General features: G+C 36.2%; 3 protein-coding genes across 5 annotated transcripts in view; 1 reads left to right on the forward strand and 2 right to left on the reverse strand.

Moving 5' to 3' along the window:
- Positions 1-2,166, reverse strand: part of LOC124157654 (polycomb protein Sfmbt-like) — a 42,275-nt gene extending 40,109 nt beyond the window's left edge. The window contains exons 1-3 of the mRNA XM_046532576.1: positions 1,815-2,166; positions 1,213-1,355; positions 837-1,041 (exon numbers count right to left, since the gene is read on the reverse strand). Of these exons, the coding sequence (XP_046388532.1) occupies positions 837-1,041; positions 1,213-1,355; positions 1,815-1,836 (370 nt within the window). The 5' untranslated portion in view covers positions 1,837-2,166. The remainder of the gene's footprint in view (positions 1-836; positions 1,042-1,212; positions 1,356-1,814) is intronic.
- A 1,695-nt stretch (positions 2,167-3,861) lies between these two features.
- On the reverse strand, positions 3,862-11,852 carry LOC124157655 (gem-associated protein 8-like). The gene is made up of 4 exons (XM_046532577.1): positions 11,591-11,852; positions 5,506-5,803; positions 5,395-5,427; positions 3,862-4,087 (listed from the first exon to the last, which is right to left on the reverse strand). Exons 1-4 carry the CDS (start codon positions 11,753-11,755, stop codon positions 3,909-3,911), a joined length of 675 nt encoding a protein of 224 aa, XP_046388533.1. The 5' UTR covers positions 11,756-11,852; the 3' UTR covers positions 3,862-3,908.
- A 7,361-nt stretch (positions 11,853-19,213) lies between these two features.
- Positions 19,214-25,752, forward strand: part of LOC124157657 — a 43,221-nt gene continuing 36,682 nt past the window's right edge. For 2 of the 3 annotated variants that reach the window (XM_046532583.1, XM_046532581.1), the window contains exons 1-3: positions 19,214-19,877; positions 21,673-21,897; positions 23,982-24,086. In XM_046532583.1, the coding sequence (XP_046388539.1) occupies positions 19,251-19,877; positions 21,673-21,897; positions 23,982-24,086 (957 nt within the window). In that variant the 5' untranslated portion in view covers positions 19,214-19,250. The remainder of the gene's footprint in view (positions 19,878-21,672; positions 21,898-23,981; positions 24,087-25,752) is intronic. The other variant, XM_046532582.1, reaches the window with a different exon arrangement.

The raw sequence follows: 25,752 nt of genomic DNA on the forward strand, positions 1-25,752 counted from the left end.
AAGATGTGCTGAACAATCAATCTTCAAAGGCTCGAATGTTCTTGAATCTAATTTTAACGTTCAAGATGACTAGTTCTACGTTCCATATTCAAGACATCTCGAGTAGTGTGGAAGATGCTTAATAGAGCATATAACACAAATGGATTGAAACAGGATTTTCATAGAATGCTCATGGAACACAAATTTGCTACCTGAGTAAGCCAATTTACCACATCAATTGAATACATAAATATCTACTGTCAGCACTGACTGAAGTACTCATAGGTAGGTAACCATGTATTCATTGATTTATAACATATTTTAAATCTGTTGACTGATTCCAATTGGCACACAATCGGATAGTTTCCTTCATCAAAGAAAACGAAAGGCATTGATTGTGATTCATTGCCCACCATTATTGTATTCATAATATAAAAATTATTTGGTATTAGAAACCTTAGTTTAGACGAATGTTAAAGGTCAATTTTAACCCCATTCAAATAAGGCCAGAATTCTCTTCATAATGGAAATAAGAAGTGAACTCGGTATAATTCATGATTTTCAGTATTAGATGAGTTATGTAACCACAGAAATACAACAAACAAAATGATAGAAATGGCTAAAAAAAAGTGCCACTTCAGTAACTACCTAATTTCAAATGAGCATAATTCACCAACATAAGTCTTAATCCCTTGTCACACGTCAATACACTATTATTACAACAAAACATGACGTCAACAGAATTTGTATTTTCGATTTGAATGCATATAATACATCCCAGTATGCTTTAAAACCTAATAAATGCTATTCTTAGAAATTAAGCACACAAAATGTATTAAAAGAAAAGACAGGCTTACCCATTCCATCTTTCTGAATTGGTATGACACTTAGATCAGAATCACGCTGATACGCAATCGGAGTTTTCAGCTTTAAACCAGGATGCTCCACCGGCTTTATTTTCTTAGACGGCTGAACTGTCTGAGTGGCCGCAGAGGTCATGTATTTAACAGGCGGTTCATCGTAAGAGTCGTACTCGTCTAGCATCATGTAGCTGTCAACATCCTTTAAAAAGATAAATAACAAAGTTTATATCACCAGAGTTTCACTCATACCTTTTCAAGAGAAAATGCCACTGAATCTTTCAACTGAGCGTAGTTGTTTGGAGCCATTAAAATCAGAAAAAATGTCATTAGCTTGTTCATAATTGATTGAAACTAACAAAAAACAACTCACCAGGTGATCCCTTGGCCTCATTTCTTCCATTGCGGGACTATCGAAAAAGAAATGACTGCCAGCTTGTGGGTTTAACTGATTCAACATCATTTCGTTTGTATCACTCTGCAACAGTTCGTCCCCAATCCACACTAGTCCTAGGTCTGGAATTTTATTTTATCGCATTTAATCACTTAACTCACACTTAAAATTACAGACGTACAGTACAGATAACAAATGGCCCAAAACGAATCCTCTCTTGGCATTCGAAAGAAGAGATGTGAACAAAAATATGCTACAACTGTCAGAAGAAAACAAAAGCTTTTCCTCGGTGAAACGCCCTTTCAGCCAATCTTTTAATTAATTATAATTTAAAATATATACAATAAAAACCAATGTTATAACTCTTTCAGCTAAGAGCCACCCCAAAATGAAAACAGAACTAAACAAATATACGTAAACAACGACGATGAATACAGTTCGATCGACTGTTTACGCCGCTCCTATTTTGAAAGAGGTAAAACGATGATTATATGAACGCCACTCCAATCACTAACCAACATAACAGTACCCTCAAAATGAAGAATAACGTCCCCATAGAAAAATTAACATTAAAATCTTACCATCACGAGTCGCCATGTCCATTACCACAACCCTAATATTCACTAATAATAAAATAAATTGTCAACAATATTACGGCAAAATATTACACAATATTTGTTGAACCTTCTCCCTTATATTTACACAGAAATACATTATAAATTTTGCCCAGGGCCCTTAATGACACAGTGCCCTACAACAAAGTTACTACGATAGCTCATCTGAACCACCACGCTAATCAATGTCGGCACTAACGGTGAAATAATTTAGCATGTACTAAATTTTTTGGCGGTACCTTACGTACGGAGTATGAGCAAGAAAATAGTTTAAAACTTATTTCAGTATAACTTGGTCCATAATATGTATGTAACACCTAAAATGCGTTTAACGATCCCTTCACTAATATAAACAAATACATACTTGCGCTGCAAGCGTCTGGAATTTTCACCGTCGAATTTGAAAGTGCTACCCCAATTCCATTTTCATTAAAATTGTTTCTTTGGCGTTGGAAGCTGTGCAATTTTAATCTCCATTCATTAATATGAAGGGATTATAGTAATTTTCTTCTTACCTTTCCTCCTAGCTATTCGTATGGCAGTGCATTTAGCTAAATCATGGTTGCTCCGTTATTTTCAATCCGTAAATATTTAAAAATTCCATTTCTTTTATCTCGTTGGAAGGCCCGTTAATGAATATTTCGCTCGTACATTTTTTCTATCGGTTCATTAAGAGTGTTGCATGTTCTGTGAAAGCGTTGCATGGTTATCCGCATTCATGTGGAATACCATAATGCTAAAAATAAAAAGAAACGTGTCTTTGACTACTGTGTTTAATTTTATGATTGTACCGATGCTATGCCACCTTTCTTTCCCTAAACAAAAACAGAATCAAACTTTTGTCTTGCCACAATAACTGACATTTATGTTAATCAATGGATAATCGTCCTTAACCATGGGTTGGTATAGAACATCTAACTTATTTTCAAAATCCATCATTGGAAGAAGTTTGATGCCAAGAGGGAAAATGTCTCTGATTATCAACATCTGTAGTCATGATCTATTGCTACCTCCATTATGTATGCAACAAGATATTGTGTTGGTTGTATTATGTTATTTCTACCAATATTGGCAAGAATTCACATGCGAAGGTAGTCTTAGGGTTTCCAGCACCCTAATTCCTCATCCATGTGCGAGCATATTTTCCTATTTTATTTACTCTTCCCTCTTACTTAAGTTTTGATCTTCTGCATCTCCATATCATCATTTACTTACCAAATCTCCGTAGGTTCCCCACCAGATCTAGAGTTCCAACATTTTGACTCTTCATTTTAATTATGGCATGGATGTGCATTATGTGTAAACGTCATTACATATGCTGTGATGATGATGTCAGAGATAGGTGTCGCAAAATCTGATCTTGCTATCTCTCTAATCCTGTGGAGAACTCAATAGGATTCCATCCTGTTATATTCCATTCTTTCCTGTGCTACCACTGGTCTCACTATATTTGAGGATTGGTTTAGTTAATTAGAGGAATGTTCTAGCTACCTAATACTTTAAATTTTGGTATTTTTCAAACTCTATTACTGTCTTAGTGCTTCCTATCTGGTAGTCCTGCATGTCTATGATTGGCCAAAGAAGACAATGGTTCACCATCAAATTCTCTGGAAAACTCATTAATTTAAAATTTTTGAGATGACTGACAATGTTTTACTGCCCAAATTTGTAAGATTTTAGATTTTAAATTATTTCAACAACTTCATTTTTCATAATACAAAGGAGAAGAAATAAAGCACATGAATATAATGAGACATCCGCTGTTGAAAAGGCTGCAATCACAAAATTAAAAAAGTCAGGCAGATTTGCCTGTGTCTGCTACATGGATGCTCCAACAGATCCCAGCTCCCCTGTCTACACTTCTGTTTGAAATTATTGCTCATGAAACTTGAAAGCCAATTCCAGGTTATGAACAAAATACAATTGCACAATAGGCAAATAAAACTCATTGCTGAAAATGATTTTTCATTATAAAATATTGTACAAACTCCTTTGTTGAAAAGTATGAGACACATTGCTGACAGGAAAATTATTATTTAAAAAATGAATACAGAGTAATATTTACATTTTTAATGGTAGTACCGGCCATAAAACAGGATTAAGAATATCACAATTCCTTTCAAAAGTAAGCTGCATAGCAGTTTCCATCCCATGAATCATTGCTGAATTTTTGCCATAAAGCAGTCGCATTTCTTCAGATCTCACTGACCCAGACTTTTTCATGCTTGAGGAATCTGTCCCTGGAAATGATATCATCAGAAATAAAGAGGTATAAAAGAATACAAAGTAAGTGAATTTTTAAAATTAATTTCGTTAATAATATATTAACATCAACATTGTTACCGATCAGTGGCGCCGACTCCATGGGACCTGAGGGGGCCCGAGCCCCCTCAAAACTTTGTGATGGGTGTGAGGAAAAAATGTGTCATGCTTGTTGATTTTCCCCAGAGGGTCCAGATATCGAGATTCGAGTTAATAGGGTTCTAATTCTGATCATATGACTATTCTGAAATGCTTAAAAAACTTGAAACTCACTACTTATAAAATTTCCCGGGGCAAGATCCCCGGTTTGGACCCCCCCCCCCCAATATTTTTTGTAAGTCGGCACCCCTGTTACCGATGGGCCCATTACTTTTCATTCTAGGCACAAGGTTATAATAGGTAAAAATGTACAAGTCAGCCTTCATATGACACCAAAGGAATTTTATAAAGTAGACTATCACACTAAAGCACTATGTGCAAATTCATGTGATCCAAGTTCCCGTCAAGATCGAAGAGAATGATTTTTCCCACGCAGAAATTTTACACTCTTAAAGGCCTGATTGTATGGTACATTAACACATATGGGTGAATATCTCAATGTGTGAATGCCAAAATGCACTTGTGTAGCCACCCACATTGTATGAATGTATGAGCAGAAAATATAACCAGTTCTACTTCGGTTCACGATTTTGTACATATTACATTCCACCAAAATTGTTCATACCTCTAGAAGACATCAACTAGTATGCATTAAAGTATTGTCTAAAGAGGCCTTAATACACCAGCAAAAGACTTTCCAGAGGATTACTGTTGGCTGTGCTGTATTTGCCTCCGATATCTTTCATATAATGACAAAAAACCAGTACTTAACCAGATGTAACAAAATTCTAATAATAATGATAGCAGCATAAACATTGAAAGTCTAAAGTAGGTATAACAAGAATAGCTTAATTTCATGTTAATAAAAATTCCATTTATAATAAATTAGGTAATGAATGACTAAAATGCACAAACAATTACAAAAAATGCAAATTGAAAATTTAAGCAATAGCAAATAAAGCCATTCGTACTAAGTTCAGACAAGGATAATTTAAAGAAAATTTCAGATTCAGTAAAAAAAACCTTGAACAAAGACAATTACTATAAAGAAATTGGTCTCTATTAAAAAAAAACAGTTAAAATTCACAAATCAAATAATATTACATGCATTTCAGGATAAGTCTTATCATTACACCAGATCAGCAATTTTTGTATTTCAACCAAATAAAGAAATGGAGACACTTACAGTCACTTTCTTCTGATGCCTTTCTTCTAGCCCCTAAAAAAAATCACATATTAAGCATTATTGAAATAAAAAATGACATAACTCCAAGGAAATAATCAGTTGTAGACTTACTGAGCTCCATTTTATGAGTCATTGATTGCTTGAAAAACTCGAGTAAGTCATGGTCCACATCTGAATCTGCATTAGATCCAGTCTCCAAATCTAAACTAACTGGTTCCTCTGTTGAAGCCAATCTCATATTATCCTCATGGTCACAAGATGAATTATTGTATCTTGCATGAGTCATAAATCTTTTCCTCCGTTTATCTCTTCTGCATATGCGTCTTTTCCGAGAATTATTCCGATTGACATTGGTTTCCATTTCGAAGAATTGGGGACTACCACTGTTTACTGGCCCATGGAAATCTTTCTGTGGTAAGTAAAATATGGTGATGATTACCAAATGGAAAAAGTGGAGAAAATTTAATAACTGATATTATGGGTAAAATCTTATTGGGTATCGATAACTTTTTGGGTATTCTTCACTTGTAATTGTTGCTTTGAAAAGAATAGTAAATATACGAAGACCAATTGCCCCCTCCAAAAAGAAAGAATTTTGGGAATAAAAATGCAATCACAGGACTACAGGAGCAAGGAAGAACAGCAGTACAAGTGCACAAGCAAGGGTGTACCCAGGATCAAAACTAGGGGGCAAGCCATGGTCGTTGAAAATGTAGGTAAGATTTAAGCATGGAAAAGGTGAATGAAATCAACATTTGAAGGAAACTGTAACAGCTCTTAATTAGTTTTTAAAATTATTTGCGCGAAAAAATATTATTTTCCTTAAAGATATTTGCGATTTTTGCCTCTAGGAGGGGGGCAGCTGCCCCCTCCTGCTCCTTGCTGGGTACGCCCATGTGCACAAGTACCTATATTGTTACCACTACAGACATTACATGCAATCCCAAAGATTCCTTGTGCATAGTCAAAGATTTAAAAGCTTCAACTTTGAAGAAGCTACTTTCAAACTCTGAGGCAAAAATTATACTAACGTTTAGAACAAATAGAAACTTATTACGGAGGCTTCCGCGGTTAGTTATTTGGTGATGGTTTTCCGGGTTTACACTGCGTTGATACATGTTTTGCGGACGAAAGTTTCGGGCGCGTTCCAGCTCCCGTCTTCGGGTCCAAAATACGAAGACGGGAGCTGGAACGCGCCCGAAACTGTCGTCCGCAAAACATGTATCAACGCGGTGTAAACCCGGAAAACCATCACCAAATAGAAACTTACTATTACTAATTATTAGCATATTACCCTTATTGCAGCGATTATGCAAGTTGGTCTACGGGAACAAGTAATACATAACACAGATATATAAAACCAGGAATTGCCAGAGTATAACCTTAAAAGAAAGCAAGTAGATATGAGATGAAAAAAAGGAATTTCAAAGATTCTCAAAAATGCTGTAACAGCATATCCTGATCGTATGCACAAACTTCTTTTGGGCCTGAGAATTATTTTCAATTACATTACAAATCTAAACAAACAATTGAGTGCACATTTCAAGGCATTATCTGTATACCATGGGAAAGTTAATGTAATATAAAGAGGATATCAACAGGTTTTTTTATAGATCCTAGTAATAGCAATTAGGTAACAAAATTTTCAATGACAGATGAACTTTTTTGAGCCTAAACCTTGGATATACTTATTGAGGTGTCAGTATATAATATGCACAACTACATATTAGATTTTTAGAAGCAACACTTTTCATTCTAGCTAGAGTTTCACTGAAATTAGTAAGTTATTTCAGCAACAAATTTTTTGGATGACAGCCAAAGTTACACGTAACTAAAACATGGTGACACTATCGCGTGTACTAGACTAAAATTCTTCATTTACCGAGTGTAACAGTATTTCAGATGGATCTGTAAGAGGATGTATCTACAATAAAAGAAATTCATGCATTTATCATTTTACTATACTCATTAGGTAGCATGACATATTGGCATCGAAATATCCATGATTTTAGCGAGGCCACAGATTGAAAATTTGAAATTCTCTGATATTTTTTCTAACATTCATTAAAATTCCCTGACATAGGGTCTAGCAGGTTAAGATGGTGAAAAAGCCCCCAGATATTTTGAAAAATAAAAAATACACACTTAATGTGCATCAAAAAATTTGTATTTCCCCAAATTTTCAGGTTTTAACGATTGAAATTAACCCATGAAACATGATTTTTCATTTTTTAGCCATATCTCAAGTTTTTATTAATGGAAAAACGTTTTCTTGATTTTAAAATTTATAAGGAATGCAAATCGAATATCCTCCCGGAATAAATAGGTAAAAATGGAGTAAAGCAGTTATTCATGTTTTTGAGAGTGCTCCACCATTTTTTTTAATCTGAAAAAAATTCGGATTATACTTTGATAAAGGGATAACAACATTTTTTTTCCGACGTGTCTCTTATCTCCTAAAATTTTGAAAAAAATCATGATGGTAGAACATAGTAGCATATACAATTTAAAATCAAGAAAACGTTTTTATATGCGTAAAAACTGGAGATATGGCTAAAAAAAAACAAAAGTATCTTGTTTCAATTATTTTTGGGTTAATTTTAATTTTTATGATCTGAAACTTTGGGAAAGACATAATTTTTGATGCACTTAAAGCATAAATTTTTTATTTGCTGAAATATCTGGGGGCACTTTACATTTTCCATCTTCACCTGCTAGACCTTTTTTCCCTAAAAAAAAAGGGCGGTCATTTTTATCTTACTTGAGTGATAATGGAGGTACCTAATTTACCTCTGACACTAATATTTTCAATAATTAAAAATAACATTAACTGTGTATTTTTAGCATACATGTCAATGCCCTCCATTTTCGTGTACAAACAGTAATGACTATTTTGACAGAAAAACTGGAAAACTGCTACATTTTGAAATTCGGAGAAAGGACCTAGTTAGACCTTCCTGCCCAAACCAGTCCCACTCCCACAGAACAGTCTTCCCAACCATTCTAAAAGTGCAACTTGGTAAACCTTTGGCTCCTGGCCTACTCCCCTGCAATAGATTCAGATGCCCGGAAGCAGGACATAAGAGAACATCCTCCTCAAGGGATTTGTACCTAACTCCTTCCAATTATAAAAAACCCAACAGGCCACTTTTGGGCCCTGCCTCTGAAAATGCAGTCTGGTGGCAAACAGCCATCCTTGTTACCCTCTCCTACACAATGGCACTGATTATTTCATTTCCTTCACACAAAAATCATATTGTAGGCAAACATATTCTAAACATCAACTAATATCTCCCCAAATCCAGTGCCCTGATTGCAGCTCAACACATCCAAAGCAAAGAAGATAATCATCAGGCTTAAAAAATTACCTTGGTTTGAAAATGGGTAGTAAAATGATAGCACGAATATATTTCTTTTAAATAGTGAAAAGATACTATCAACCATTATTATAATTAATTGTTATTTTTTGTATATATGCATGAAGCCTTTGTCAGGGGTGAAGTCATTGAAAACGATAGAAGAATTGCAGTCAGGGCCACCAAAAATTATGAAATGATACGCATACTTTTTCACTGGTGAAAAAGCATTTGTTTTGTTGAATGTGTGTCTTTTTAAGTATTGATATTGGATTTTAAATCACATAATCATGTATGTAATTCCCCTTTCGTTCTACCAAAATCTCATTTTCAGTTTTTATAATTTATATAATTTTAATAAAAATTTATAATTTTGGGAAAAGTAGTTCTCCTGTAATCGACAATAGTCAATTACAGGATAACTACTTTTCCTAAAATTAATACTAAGCCTTACAGTAAAGGAAATTACAAGTGTTGGGATATCAGCTAAAAACGTATTTATGATAGGACAATAAGGTTACAGGTTAAGATTTGTATTGATAATATACAAATTAATTGGTTTTAGAAATGCCGGTTTAGACGAATGGCAATGGTCAATTTTTATCCTCATTTGAAAAAGGCCAGATTGGCGCCCATGCGATGCCACTCCACATGACGTCACGGGGACCTAGTTTCTATATGAGTAGATGAGGAGTTTTACATCGTCTGAGATTACTGATGCATGCATGAGGCACAGAGCTCAGAGAAACATGTCTCACTAATCACCTATTAAAACTGGCTAAGGTCGGAAAGTTTTCTTCGTTTGATAAGGTATTAATAATCATTATTTAAGCCAAGCGCTACCAGCTAGCATGGCACTCTGCTGCCTGCTAGCATCCTGCGTCGCATCAGCACTCAAAACCTCGCCCCAAGGCCACCTCACTTGCGGCAGCGGGAACCAGAACGACGTCACACAGAGTTTTTCCGGCATTCATACTTAGCCGTCGCGTTTTCGCGCGCTTGAAAATTTTCACTTTTCATTTAATCACGAAAAATAGATATTGTAATTTAAAAATCTAAAAGCGTGAAATACGTACTCCAGGAGTAATAATCTTTCGATTTAGGCAATAAAAAAATAATAGGAAACCACGCTATTACTCCAGCCATTGTTTGGCTCGTTGAACGACCATAAAGAAAAAAGTTTACATTTTGCAAAAATAGCGTATTTTTTAAGAGCTATATTGATAGCATGATTGGAGCCTTTTCAGGCCTCACTTTGTGAAACACTCATCAATATTTATAACTAGCTGTGGTCATTCCAATTGTAGCTTTTTTGCACAGAAAAGGTTTATGAAACCAAAATTTTAAGGAAATTATGACAGCAATTTATTAGTTTTACAATTATTTGCTAGAAAAAATAATGATTTTTATTTTAGTTCCACGTCTAATACTATTATTATTTTTCTTCAGAAGGAAAATTTTTTCGTAACCTTTGATTTGAACTAAATTTATTTTTGCTTCTAGGGGGGGCAGTTGCCACCCTCTGCCCATGTATCTTGAGCACTGGGAAGTTTGCCCATAATTCTTTGGTTGTGTGCCATTCAATAATCCCCAACCTGATAAAAGTCTCCCTTTTCGGGGGAGGAGGAACCGCCTTCATCAAGGGTGGTGTAAGCTTCATGTTGCCATTTTTCGGGTGATGGGCAGCATAGAGAGAGACCTTTTGGTTTAGTTATGCAGTCAGATGACGGTGAAGTAAACACAAAAGAGGTCTATGAGTAACTGAAATTAAGAAAGGAGGCACCCCAAATGCTAATAATTTTGGCTCGTACCTTAATACAGCTCACCCAACCCATCCAGATTTTTTATTAAATAAGCCTACCGAAAATGATGCAGGGATTACATATCCCAAAATAATATTTTTTAAGGGTAGTAGCTCAAAACAATATGAATACTTTCCTTAAACAATACCTAAAAATATTATCTTTGATGAGGGATTTAAAAGGTTTTCCTTTTCTTGCATATCCAATGCTTGACGTGTTTTGAGTTCAATGAAATGTAAAACAAAAATGATGAGCAAATACTTAAGCTAAAAATCCACATTATTTCTTAACATTTAAAGTCTATCCAAAAAAATGTTCCTTACAGGTATTTTTTGGCATTGCTAAGGAATTTTGATAAATAGCAACAGAATGACTCAGTTTAGCCCCATCCTCCTTACCACACCACCACATGTCCGTACCTTATCCCAGGCTTAATTCTAGACCTCTACTTCGCCGCTCCACATGCCAAAATAATATCACCACAGGTCACTTTAGGCACTCAAGTGATAGTTTCGCCATTCCCACAGGGAAAGAAGGTCGAGGAATGAAATTAAGCTAAGGTAATAGGGATCATGTGCCAGAAATGAGGAGAGGGCAGTTGCTCCAGGATATTTCTACACAGGAAAGATGTAAATACCACGAAAAAAACAATCGATTACGAGTGTAGGTACTAATGAAAGATGTATAGACACAATGCATCTCCATGAAATGATTAAGACAATATAACAATTATGAAGACACCAATTTTTAAGGAACAGAGGCAAGACGGGTACCATTGGCATTCACTGATTCAGATGATTATTTTGATTACAAAGTGATGTCCAGTCAAAGGGGTAAAATAGGTTTATGAGGCACAAAAAGACACCATTTAAATAAAAACGAAAGGTAACGAAGGAAAATATGACAAGACTCCGATAAAGTTTACTGCCACATTACGACTATTTTTAATGTAAATTAAACAAATAAATTAAGAGATTCTTATTGATTCGATGGGCTTAAAAATAACTAAAATCTGAGGCCAACCTCGCTGAAACTTACAGTGGTTTCTTGATACCCGCGTACGTACTGTAGAAGAGCATTTCTTTCATATTCCAACGCCAGAGCCTTGGATTTCCAATATGCTACTTTATGTTGCTCATGCCAATTCATACATGCGTCATAATTCCTCCAAAACCACCTCTGTCCAGCAGCGTTCACATCCATTTTACTCTTCCAATATTCAATGTCGAAAATGTTAGTCAATCAAGAAAGGATGAACACCTCTTCAAGATTTTCAAAACAAATACAAGCCCTTATGAGAAATGGCAACAACGCACTCCTTTCGATTGTTTACGACCGGCGTGACGTCACCTTGACGCGCCAAGTTTGTCTCAATAGATGAACGTGAACATTTTTGGAAATTTAATTCCGGATATTAAATGGCCGCTTTAACTACCTTCACATCTTAAAAATATATATAAATCTGATTTCTGAGTCAAATTATTGACGTACCATGAATATATACAATTAAAATACATATTTCCAAAACTTCTTTAGACAAATTAAAGCATTAAGAAAAGCATTTGTAAAGCATTAAGTAAAGCATTTGACAACATTGACCATTCTATACTATCTCACAAATTACTTGGTATGGGTATCTCTGGCATAGCTCATTCTTGGCTAATGTCATATCTGTCAAATCGCCAACAAATTGTTCAATGGAAAAGTAAATCCGAAATGGGAATAAAAAGCTTTAGATCTACACCACCTGCAGTTGGTTGTGGAGTTCCCCAGGGTTCAATTCTTGGACCCCTAATTTTTATAATTTTCATCAATGACCTACCCCTCTCTCTACCAAACAGTGATGTGGTATTGTACGCAGATGATACTTCCTCCCTAAATTCTGCAGTTACTCCAGAAGTTCTTTTCTCGAACACAAAAAACTCAATAATACATATGTCTCAATGGTGTCATGAAAACAATCTGTCCCTTAATATCAATAAAACATCCTCCATGCAGTTTCACTGCAAAATATCTCCTCCTACAAGTAGTCCACGGCTAACTCTAAACAACAGCATAGTTCAACCTTCATATTCAATTAAATTTTTGGGCCTCCACTAAACAGAGGATCTTGACTGGTCTACTCATGTTGAACATCTATCCAAAAAAGCTGCTACTGGCATTTATATGATTAGGAAACTTAGACCAACTACCTCTGCTACCACACTAAAAATGGTGAAGCACGACAGCAGCTGCTAAAGCTTTCTAATTACAAAAACAAACTATCAAAGCCACTTTAGGTGTGTCCGTTAGGACTCCAGGTAGGCCAATATTTGAAGCTCTTGGCATTCTTACACTCCCTTGTATATATATTCTGCAATGCTCTATGTTGGTTAAAACCAATCCTTCTCTATTCCCACCAAACAGTGACTACCATTCATACAAAACACGTGGTAGAGGCAATATACATGCATTTGGGCACAATTTAGAGTATTTTAGGCGAGGTCCTTTCCACCCAGCTTCCCAAATATACAATAAGCTCCCAAGTTCTTTAAAGTCTTTCTCTTCTCCGGCCATTTTCAAAAGCAGATTATGTAAAATTCTTTATAACAAACGGTATTACAACTTGACTGAATACCTGGAAGATATTCTCTGATTGATTTTTTGTGTATTGCATATATTGTAAATTTGTATATTGTATTAGTATTGTATACAATATGTATGTTTCCAATTTGATGAGTTCTATGTCACATGACCAGCGGAACAATAAATTTATTATTATTATAATAAATTAAGAATTTATACCTGTGAAACGTGAAGGAATGGCTGGAAATTTTCCTGTTTTCACCTATTGTCATATGCATTGCTTATTGTTAATCATTCGGTTTTTATGAAAAATCCCTTACGGAAATGTGATCATTAAGTCCACAATTTATATTTATTTGAGAGACAAGTATTATTTAATTCCTGCTTGAGGCTTTCAGACTGCTGGATAGCAGTTCTCTTCATGGTTTTCAGGAGAGCTGCGTCGGGGTTGATTGTTTTATGCCAAGAGAATATGCAAGTCTCCCTTTCATCACCAGCACCGCAGAAAAGATAGGGAGAATTCTAAAGAGACATGGCATAACATCAAGATAAAGTGCTTTTGAGAAGATTGGCCATCTTCTTCATAAATATGAGGATAATCCCTGATTTACAATATGAAGGAGTATAGTGTACAAGATTCCCTGCAGCTGCAGCCAGAAATACATCGGGAAAATGAAGAGAGACATCCGAACAAACACCACATAGTGCTCTCAAAAATAAGCATTGTGAACAATCAGCAATGGCAGATCATACTACGTTCACTGATGCCGGGCATCAGATTATGATTGATAAAGCAAAAGTCCTGGCTAAAGAAAAGTAGTACTTCCCTCACATCATCCAGGAGGCTATTGATATTGAAAAAGTAGCAGACAATTTTATTTATTTATTCTATTTTATTCTCAACCACCGGATACAGCTCTTATTGGCCATTTTACACCGGGGTGTTCAACAAATGTAACGAGTAAACGTACACAAACGGCCATGCCCTGGACCGGGGAAACCTACCCAGGCAGGACTCGAACCCGCGACCTCTTGTTTGGCAGGCGAGAACGTTACTCCGCCGCCACCGAGGCTGGCAAATAAATAAAATAAATAAAAAATAAATAAATAGCATAATAAATTTGAATAGAGATGATGGGCATACACTATAAATGCCACTTACAAAAGACTCATATGCAAAAGCACACCAAAATCAGGCCCTTGAAGCTGATTGGTCATGCCACCCTTAGGATGGTGTATATAGGACATCTTAAAAACAACTTCGACACAGCTAACCTGAAAACCATGGAGAGAACTGCAAGTCTTATTTAACGTTCCTGGAATAATACTATATATATTCTGCCAATGGACTGCGTAAAGATAAAGCTCCTCTCAAAATCACAAGAAATGAATGATAGAGAGGATAACTCTCAAAAGAATAACTTCCAATAGAGCAGCATAAGCAAGTCAGACAATGCAATGAAGTAGATGAAAAACATTGGTCAGCTCCCAATTGAAGATGCGGCTGAAAATTGCTCTAGCATTGATATGCCTATTGTATATATTCTGCATTAAAATGGCACTATTTCCAGTAAAAATCACCACAACTTAAACATGCGGTTGAGTCCGGTCCTGAAGCAGCGACTCCACTCCCATTAAGCTCTCATCTATGAGCAACACCAGGGGATCAGTGCCTGATTCCAGCTTAGCAGCAGAACTACTATGTCCAGTGAAACATATTAAGGAGAGCCAGCATGAGCAGAAGAGAGCAGTGGAATCATCAAAGGTAGTAATCGCTGAAAATTCTACTGTGCTCTCAATTTGTCAATTGCTGACTTAAGTGAGAAATTGAATTAATGAAATAGTGATAAAACTGCCAAAGAAGTATGAGCGACAAATATTGAGTCTCAACTTAACGGAATGGAAGAAGAGCAGTTGCAAAACGTGGTGGAATTTCATGGGGTCACCTAAGGGGTCAAATTTTAAATGAGTGACATTGACTACAAGTTTAGGCTTAAGAGCCATGTGTCAACTTATGATGATGGTAAGCCCTCGCCTATATTCAAATTGAAAGTACATATAAGTAATTTCAATTTAATCACAAGCCAAGTAGAAGGTATTGGGAGTATGAGAGAATTTTGAAACTTTTTCCAGATCTTCTAAAATACAGAGATCTAACAGGGTGGGGTGTGCTTGATTGCTTGCCTGATGATGATGCTAAGTCCTTCCCTCGCTAACCCCTGTGCAATTTTTATGCTCCATTGTGATGAGTTGCAATAACCTCAAACCTCTCATGGAGAACACATATAAGGAATATTTTCGGCATAGCCCTGAAGAAATTAGGATTTGTCAAGTGCATTGTGACAAGATTTTCAGATGAGAACGTAAAAGAAAGGTGCTATTTTGCACTTGTCCAACCCCACCTTGAATATGCAGTGAGCGTACGGGATCTGGTACAGAAAGACTTCTTCGTGAACTTAATAAAATACAAAGGAAGGCTGTGCGGTTCATCAAAAATTGCTACGGGCGTCCAGACAGCATTACCCAGATGTTAAGCGAATTAAACTGGGACCCCCTGGAGACTCAGAGGCTATGCACTAGGCTTAGATTACTTGAATTGAGAACAGATATCTTTAAGAGCGACACACAGAACATTATATTAGAGCCCCACTTTATTTCCAGGTCTGACAGAAGTGATAAATTAAGAGAGATGTTTTGCCGAACAGATACATATGGAAATTCATTTTTCCCCCGAGGAAAAAAGCACTTATCCATTTAATAAAGAAGACAAAAAATCCAAAATTACTTCCTGACTTCCGACCAATCTTTTTTCTTTACGCTCACAATCAGTCAAAAATACTGGAGAGAATAATTTCAAACAATCCACTGAGTATTTAACTAACAATGACAAACTTGATTTTCCGCAATCATATTTTTAGCATCAATTCAGTAGACAGACAGCCCTACTAAAGGTTACTAATGACATTCGACATGGTATGGACAAGCATGTGCTTTCAATTTTAGTCCTTTTCAACTTTATCAAAGATTTCGGTGGAGTGATTTTGCTCCTACCAGAGGAATAGATCGCAAGCAATCTTGAGACCTGATAATAATAACTTATCTGCTAATATTTCTGTATCTTGTGGAGTTCCCTAGGGATCTGGGCCTATACTATTTTCTATACCTGTCAATGACATTTCGATTGTGATTAAAAACTGTAAGTACATGATGCATACAGATGACCTTCAAATTGACAAGATAACGACAAGATATCAGAGATATCACAAAATGGGTGGGCGAAAATTCCCTAATACTGTTCTGTTTAAAGACGAAAGCTATATGCAGTGGCGGCTGGTGGTAATTTATCTAGGGTGTGCATTAGAGCAGATATAGGATGATTTAATTATATTATGTTAATCCTAATCCATGAGCGTCATACTTCGTCGTAATAGAATACATAGCAAGAAAAACATATCACTGGTACACTCTACCCTTAAAATTGCATGAACAGAAATAATATTAGCATGTATGAAAATAATTATTCTCAACACACCTTTACAAGTGACGGTAGTTGAAATTCATTCTCTTTTCCTTACACCCTATGAGGAAGTAGTGTAGAAAACGGCCATACAGATGGCTCTGTAGACGGACTAGGATCCTGGGCGCAGGTAGTGTAGGTGGCGGCTACACCACTACACTACCTGCTAGTCAGTCACCAAAAACATGCGCGTGCGCATTCGCATGGTTTTGAGTCTGCTCCCATCGCCCCTTTGAACAGCACATACCCCTCGCTTACCTCGTCCCGCCAGAGCTCCCTCAAAGCGATCGCACAGAGCGAAAATGAGCCCGGCATGATGCCACGGGATCGCACACTTGTAGAGCGGTGAATTCGAAAAGGAGATAGCTGTAGCGTTCGGAGGCTCATGCTTCTTGCATATGCAGACAGTACTTTTATCCTTCGCGTTGCAAAGGAATAGTTTTCTTTTATAATTTATTCATCTTTGGGTGTGCACTTGCTAACATGCGTATACGCACGCACCGCCAATGGCTATATGTACACTATCATCAAGAACTCAAGGATTCACCACAAAATGGTTAAAAATCACCTTCCTCTAGTTGCAGTAGGTGATTGTCAATTATCACTCAGCAACTCAGTTCACGTTCTTGGACACACCCTCACAAAAAATGTCTTGGAACCAACAAGTCAATGACATCTGCAACAAAGTCAATATCACACAAACTTCATAAGCATTTACTTCCTATTTCCACCAGAAAAAGCTTAATCTCCACCTTGGTATTCCCTTCCTTTGATTATTGTAGTCTTGCTTATAATGAATTGCCTAATGAGCTGGATAAAAAGTTACAAAGGCAGCTCGAAATCCTCTGTGAGATATATACATATAATTTAAGAGGGGATGTTCCTTTATCACAGTGCAGTATCAGCCAATGTTGGATAAATCTTTGAGACCAATATAAAGGAAATATTTACTTGGAGCTCTTATCTTCAAGATTTTCAGGGAGAGAATTTCAAATTTCCTCAGGTAAATGTATGAGAATAGGTCAGAAAACACTAAGAAGATGTCATGACCAGACCCCGGGCGGTGATACTGATGAGGCTTGAACACAGATATGTGGGATCTTGCCATTGGCATGGGGTCTCAATAATAGTGCATGGATTACATTTTAAATAAAAAAGAAAAAGGAAATCTACCTTTCGATGTCTCTGGGCCCTCATGAGATAAGGCGTGTCATCGGTGAAGAGGCAGGAGGAGGTGGCAGGAGATGACTGGGCGACGGCTGCTGGTGGACTGAACTATTATGTGCAAAAGTGCACGTGAAGCGGACAGCTTATAATTTTCAATTCCCTGAGGGGAAGGAAATCGATTTCATGATTAGAACTGAGTTTTATTTACAGGAATTCGGTAATGAGTTTAACTGTTGCTTGGGCTCGAAGAGCGAGGAAATTTTCCATGAATCCGCAATGAGAAGCAAGAGGGAATCTGTGATACTACACCCATTTGGGTAGAGTGCAGTCTGGCACTCTCACATCAAAGAACGAACTAAGCTCTATATTCCTTGAGCTTAACCTCAATATATTCTCCGCCTTGTTTTTCCTATCTCCCGAATGACGTACAGACAGTTAAAAGCAGGGAAGGTGATGGATTCTTTTGGTAAAAAACGAATTTTAAGTGTGGAAAAGTTGGGACCCACGAGCTTTCCGCTAATGGTCTATCCCATATTATTCTCACACCTCTGTTTCTATTCCTATTTGTCAGCCCAGTCATCGCCTTCCTCCTCCATCCTCCGGATCTCTTATTTTATGACAAACAGGGCTGTTTGCACTTCTTCCTTTGCCTTACAACCAGCCCTGTTCTTTGAGACACATTTTGCTAATGACCTCTCGATTCGTAATGGACTCTCAATAGAGTCCATTACGAAGACATCTCTCACAAAGGAATATTCTTTGCATTATTCAAGTCCATGTAAAAACCAACCAAACCTTCTCTCCCTGAAGGCTTACAATAGAAGGGCTCCATTCATACAAATGATAAACAAAAAGGTCTAGTATCTGATGATGATTGCGTAGCAATCAAAACACATGTAAGCCGTTAAAATAAAATTAGTGGGCAATATGATATCTTTGTTTATCGTTCGATATGTTTTTCCCATTATATCTCTCTGCAAAAAGTTGACTTTATCCATTCATGCATTCAAAAATGAATCATACATGGCTCTACTCAATGCAGAGCAAAATTAAACTTGCAGTGCAAAATATATCATAACCTACATATTCAGAATGTTGAAAATTTTAATTTTTAGGCTTAGTTTTCCTGTTGTTATTTTTGTGTCATACTACTACATTTATTTATTTACCTCATTATCTATTTTTGTTTTGCATTGAAAGCTATAAATAAAACATTTTTTTTATTTTTCATGAACCAAATGAGATTTTTAGCATGCCAAAAACTGTAAATTGTGTTTTGCTCGAAGGGTTATATGTACCATAGAGTAAGTATATACTTTATACCCAGACCATAGTAAATATATATTCTATTCTATTACACTTTTGAAAAAGTTTTTGTCTGAGTTTAATTTAATTTCATTGTTTCTATAGTAACTGTTTATAGTTATTTCTCAAAGAAGTAATCTCAAAATGAGTCTAATAGAAGAAAAAGAAGAAGAAAATAATGGATTAGAAGAAAGTGGCAAAGGGCCGGAAGAAAGAGATGAACGACCGGAAGATAGAAATGTAGGATTGGAAGATACAGATGAAAGAAAGGAAGAAAGAAATGAAAGTGAGGCAGGAAGAGATGACATATTGGAAGAGAGATATGAAAGAAGGGAAGAAAGAAATAAAAGTGAGATAGAAAGAAGTGAAAGTAAGGTAGAAAGAAATATAAGTACAGCAGAAAAAGACAAAGAATCGGGAGAAAGAGATGAAATAAAAGAGGAAAGAAATAAAAGCAAGGAAGAAAGAAGTGAAAGTAATGTAGAAATAAATGTAAGTATCGCAGAAAGTGAGAAAGGAATTGAAGAAGTTGATGGTGGATTGGAAGATACAAATGAAATAAAGGAAGAAAGAAACAGGAGTCAGACAGAAAGAATTGAAAGTAAGGCAGAGAAAAATAAGAGTAAGGAAGAAAGAAAAGAAGAAATACTTACTGTTTCTGAAGTTGGCCACAGGTCCCAGGAAATCTTGGATTCCTTGAGAGAAAAGCATTTAGAGGGACTACGCCAGAGTAATTTAGCTGAAGGATCTAGCTTAACATACCATCCTGAAGTTAGTTGACACCAATTTGATTTTTATGACCACTTTTGGTTTAGTATGTACAAGCATTGCTGAGATTCTCTTTGGCTAATCCAGCTTTTTACCACAGATAAACTTACAGAAGTATTTATTTCTATTCACGTACACTGTTTTACCAAGAGAAAATATAGGCATATCTTGTTTTCGATTCATGTGTAGTAATTTCATGCTTTTAACACTAAATAGGAGATTGATTTTACACAGCAAAGAATGACACAATAAATACATATTTGCACAAAAAGGTTGTATTTTCAAATAAACCGGAGATCAATGTGTACTTATCATATGCAGACGTATATAGTATGGAAAGTAAAGCGAGGTCCAGACTATTGACCACATGAAGTACACTTCTCCTGCTTCTATACCCACATTTTTATGCACCTAAGTCCAACAAATAATTACGTCATATATGCCTATTATGTTTTAAATGCACAAAGTAATTGTCGTATCCACTTGAGGAACTAAAAAAATTGTTCAATAATCGACAAATAAAATTTTGTGTGGCAACTTGATTAATGTATCCAACTATATAAATTTAATTTCTTCAAATTTAAGTAGCATTAAATTTTATGAAGGATCACATAATCCAAAATATGTTGATTTTATACCCCTGCAATGGTTGATCATAAAATAACAAACTTTTTTCAACTGCATACTTTAAAAAAAAATAATAGCACAACAATTTTCGACAGCCCTCAAATTTAGCACGTGGTAATGTTGAGCCATCACTAATTAATCTGTTTAAGAGCAAGGAGTATAGGCCTACAAATAACTCCACTCTTGGTGGATCTGTCCGTACCAGAAATACATGCAAATAAATATTTTACACATCAATTAAGATTGCTAATCTCAGAAACTAGCAAATTTTGCCTAATGCATGAGGGTGAGAAAGTTAATGCAATTTGATTTTAATGCAGATTGTTGATCTTGTACCTCAATAAATGTAAAAAAAACTGTGAACACCATTCTTAAATTCGTTCAAATTGTTGAAGCTTTTTACAGTAAAACTGCACCAAACGTAATTAAGAGATCAGCAATTAGGAATTCCTAAATTATATTAAGCACACGGGTAAGAAGCATAATGAGGATACAATAAATGAATTTTTGAAAGTTTCAGTTACTGAATGATTAGTGTGAGATTGGCTCTGGAATCACAACACAAATTGGCATCCACAGAAGTAACAACTAGGGCTCGAGAGGTAGGGATGAGTGGGGCTTATCTAATCATCCACAAATTTTACTGACTTAAATATCAATAAAACCATTTAAATTCTCTCACAGATCACTTTTTCTAATCCTCTCTAACCATCTGCCTTACTTTAATATTTTTACGAATGTAAATAAGTATCACTTCAATACAGTCAGCAGTGGTGTAGCGAGGGGAGACGTCCGCCAGGTCTGGACCACCCCCCAAAATAGGAAAACAAATTACTTTCCTTCATAAATGAAAACAAAATATTGAAAAATCATGAATTTACAAAAGATTTCTTTAACAAATGAAGTTTTTTAGATTATGAATAGTGTTAAAATTAGTTTAAAACCCTCTACTTAGAACCCTGTTTTTTCAAAAATTTACTCCCTGAACGGAATTCTGTAGAGTAGAATCAATACTCCCATCATATATACAAATATGTGCACACAGCACTCAATGTTTTGAAACCATTTCATAATAGCATTTATTAATACTTTGTTTAAAAAAGGTAATAATTTTTTGATATACATTGCACTACTTGTTTAAATGCAAAATCATAATTTTACAATGCAATAGGAAGAAAAAATTACACAATTTGGAACAAAGCATATGAGCGACGCTGCACAGCATAAATTTGGCTACAACCCTAAATTTCGCTTCAAGGCAGTTGTTCGCTTAGTGATGACTCACATAATGTGGATGTCGACATCTCATGGAGAAGAGAAGAAGACAGATGATTTTGCTTTCAACTTGCGCCTTTTACGCAAAAAAAAGGGCCAGTTGAGCCTCCTCTCATTCAAGGTAAGCCACCTTACATCTTCCTCTCATTCAAGGTAAAAGTAAGGTAGATGTGGATTTGTATAGGCCAATCATTAATGCATTCCATTAAGAAAATAGTTTATCAATCAACCAAAATTAGACTACTATGCACAGAAAACTCCCATTACTTTGGCCAGACCAATTGATGGCACTAGGGCAGCTCACCACTCAACAAAAGGAGAATTGCACAAGGACACAAGAAAGAAAGGAAAGATAAGTACTGACACAATAGCTCGAAATAGACAGGAACATGCATTTCAAGGCACCCTGAGCCCAAATGAAACAAGCCATGGCTGATGCACTCCTTCATTCATTCACACAATGCCATAACTGCTAACATACAATAAAGTCATAGGGTAGGAAAGAAAGGGATACGAATACATAGTAGAAAAAGGACAGGGACAATCATGCCAGGGGCGCCGACTTATAAAAAATATTGGGGGGGCCCATATCGGAGGTCTTGCTCCGGGAAGAGGTTAAATTCAAAGTGTGTCGCAGCACCGAAACACTATCATGATTCATATCACTTGTTTTCAGTTAACCTGCATACTACCTCATGATTTGTTTTAACACGTTGTTGAATTTATTTTAAAAGGTAACTATCGTCAAGCATGGGAAATAAAAAATACCAATATATTTTTGTGATTTCACGAACAATAATATAGTTAAATTATTTTCTTGAATTATTGAGGGGGCTCCGCCCCCCCAAACGAATCTTTGAGGGGGCTCGGGCCCCCTCAGGCCCCATGGAGTCGGCGCCACTGAATGATGCTCTGGTAAATGGAAAAAGCCAGAGCCCATTCGTTATCATTCATAATATGTAGTATATATTATGAATGATAATTAATTGTACTCATTTAAATCTAACTATTTAAAGGAAATGAAAATATTACATTTCAATGCAGTAAGATATATAAAGGTTAGCCCCTTAACTCTTTCGCGCCAAAGCCTCGTGGAGGGAAATTCTTCCACGATACGAGTCCCTTGAAAATTGCCTGCACTCCCCTGTACGAAGCTCCTCTGAATTGACCAAAGGCAGAAGTTCGTACCCATCCAAAGGCAATGACCCAACTCAGTGGAATGCCGATCCTTTTTCCTCTGCTCGATCCTTTCTCGGCCGCTGTCCAAGAACATACAATGATTAAAAGACTTCTTCTTAGCATGAATCCACGGGCAACTGACTGAAATAGCCATGTTTTATACGACCAAATATTTGCTATTCCCATAGATTTTTTAATATATAAGATGAATTCCCTGTGTTTTTGTGAGCATGAAGAAATTTTAAACATAATTTTAGCATTCATATTGATGGATTTAGCATACATATTTTTATTCCATATCGACTGATTTGAAAGTGAATGGAACTCCATTGATGTTAACGCTAGAACACTCCTTTTGAAATTCTATGCGATAAGCGAAAAAAGAAGAATTCATTTCTAACTTTAGATTTATAAGATAAGCAACAAATATTTTTTTGGAATAAAACACTACATTGGGTGACCACGCAGAGGGGATGGGAAAGGGTTGATCTGAGTGGTTGAGGTAGTGCCAGGGCCCCCCCAGAAGCTGAGTCTCGAGGGCCGACCAAGTAGTTTGGTCTAATGTGTCTGCGGCTGTCACTTTCCTCCACCCTGCACAGCGCCAAAGTGGTTTTTGTTCTTTTGCGAAGAAAATCCTCGCCCCAAATGTGCGGTATGTGGTGTGGGTTAACTCAGAAAAATACATGGTATGGAACGCTATTGACACATTTGATTGTTGCATTGATATTTATAAAAATTCAACAGTGAATGCCCTTCACTTAAAAATTGTAAGTTCTTATTCAATGGCCAATTATAATTGCCAACTCAAAAAATAGTACTATAGCAAACAAATTATGTATACTTGTCAGTCTGAAAGACCAGTATCACCAACTTTATTTTATAATACCAGGAAGGGGAGTTATTATAAAAAAGGACAATGATGAAAAACTATTTCTTCATAAGTATTGCTAAAATTTAATTTATAAACTATGGTTAATAATTCAAATCAATGAAAAAAATAATCAATAAATATTAACTATGTATTAGGAGAAAATGGCACTCTTAAAGAGACCTTCACGCCGCACAGATGAGGAAATACAAATGCTTGCTGAAGCATTTTCCAACATTAAATGCTTCAAAGCATATGGCAGGGTAAGTACAATTTGACCAATAGGAAAAATAATACAATAAGATAATAATAAAAAGTAGTATAGAATGGGGTGACATCGGCCACATGTGCACCGCTTCATAAATTGAAACTTTGTAACACAATGGGTTAAAAAGTACGAAGCAGCATTTCATTCTCACCCTTCCTATCACTTTGAGAATAGATCACAAGCAGTTCATATTCACTCAAGAGGATCAGGCACTTATTTTGTTTTTCCTGCATTTGAAGACACAACAGTTGGTTCACTAAAACAAATGGCTTATAGATTCAGGGTTCCCACTCCAACCACATTATAAAATTCACGGTTTTTTCCAGGTTTTCACGGTCTAAATGTCATCAAATTCACGGTTTGTAGATAAGGCATTTTAGGCAGAAATATTGATCACTTAGAAATCAAAAAAAGTGTAACAAACGCGACAGATGCCTTGAATGCAAACGCAGCAATGAAAGTGCTATCTCTCATGACGTCACCCATCATTTGCAAAATTCAGGTCTGGCTAAAGATTGTAAGTGGGAAAATGGAGGGAGCAGGGTGGCAGGGAAGTGAAGAAGTGCCCGATTTTTTGCCAGGGTTAATGTCTTCCAATCACAGGCTTAAGGTCAATGTGCTGTAATGGCACACAGTGGCGGATACAGATGGGGGGCGCACGCCCCCCCCCCTTGCGGGTTCGCTTGTATTGCCGAACATTGCAAAATCACAATTGTAACTTTTTTATATCATAAGATGGCATTGTCTTTTGCATGTTTATAATCACTTTAAATAAAATTTTCATATACTTTGCCTGTGACTTGATCATCTTTTATTACGATAAAAGTAAAGACAACTCAAGATATGTTGCGCCCCCCCTTGAGTTTTTTCTGTATCCGCCACTGATGGCACACGGACCAACACATAATTGTCCTTCAAATACAAGTGAGCAGATAAGTGCGCGGACAGTATCTAAACGTGACTGGGCCTTGAAACATGATCGAAATCTCGATTTTTCTTAAAATGTGTCAGTCGTAGTTCTGCAATCAAGTTTGTGAGATTTCTAAGGTTTCGTGGTGAAATTCACAGCTTTCTCCAGGTTTTTTCACGGTGGACGAAATTCACGGCTTAATCACGGTTTTAAGGTTTTCACGGTTGAGTGGGAACCCTGAGATTAATAAAACCTAGAGACATCATATGTGGCTGATTTGTCAATACACATTTGATTTGATATTTCTGATGTGCAGCCAGAGCTAGTGGAGTGAAATTTTTTTGGCAACAATTTTATAGACAGACTAATATTTAACACACTAATATGGGATTGCCATACATCCTCTACAACTGCTAAGTTATCAAAAGCCATATTCCTCCTTAGAAAACTGAAAACACTCATTCCTGCCGAACATCTTCGAGCAGTTTACTTTGCCATTTTTCACTGCCACCTCTCCTATGGCATTGAGGTTTGGGGCCATTCTTCCTCATCTAAAGAGTTATTCATTCTACAGAAAAGAGCCATTGGGATTATTACCAATTCTAACGTATGGGAACACTGCAAACCACTATTCAGGCAGCAAGGGATTATGACATTGTACGGTATATATATATTTAAATGTTTAATAAATGTAAAAGTGAATATTGACAGCCATAAAACTGGTGCTGATGTCCACCATTACAACACAAGG

The sequence above is a fragment of the Ischnura elegans genome, chromosome 4 (assembly GCF_921293095.1).
Source record: "Ischnura elegans chromosome 4, ioIscEleg1.1, whole genome shotgun sequence".
In the NCBI taxonomy this organism is placed as follows: domain Eukaryota; kingdom Metazoa; phylum Arthropoda; class Insecta; order Odonata; family Coenagrionidae; genus Ischnura; species Ischnura elegans.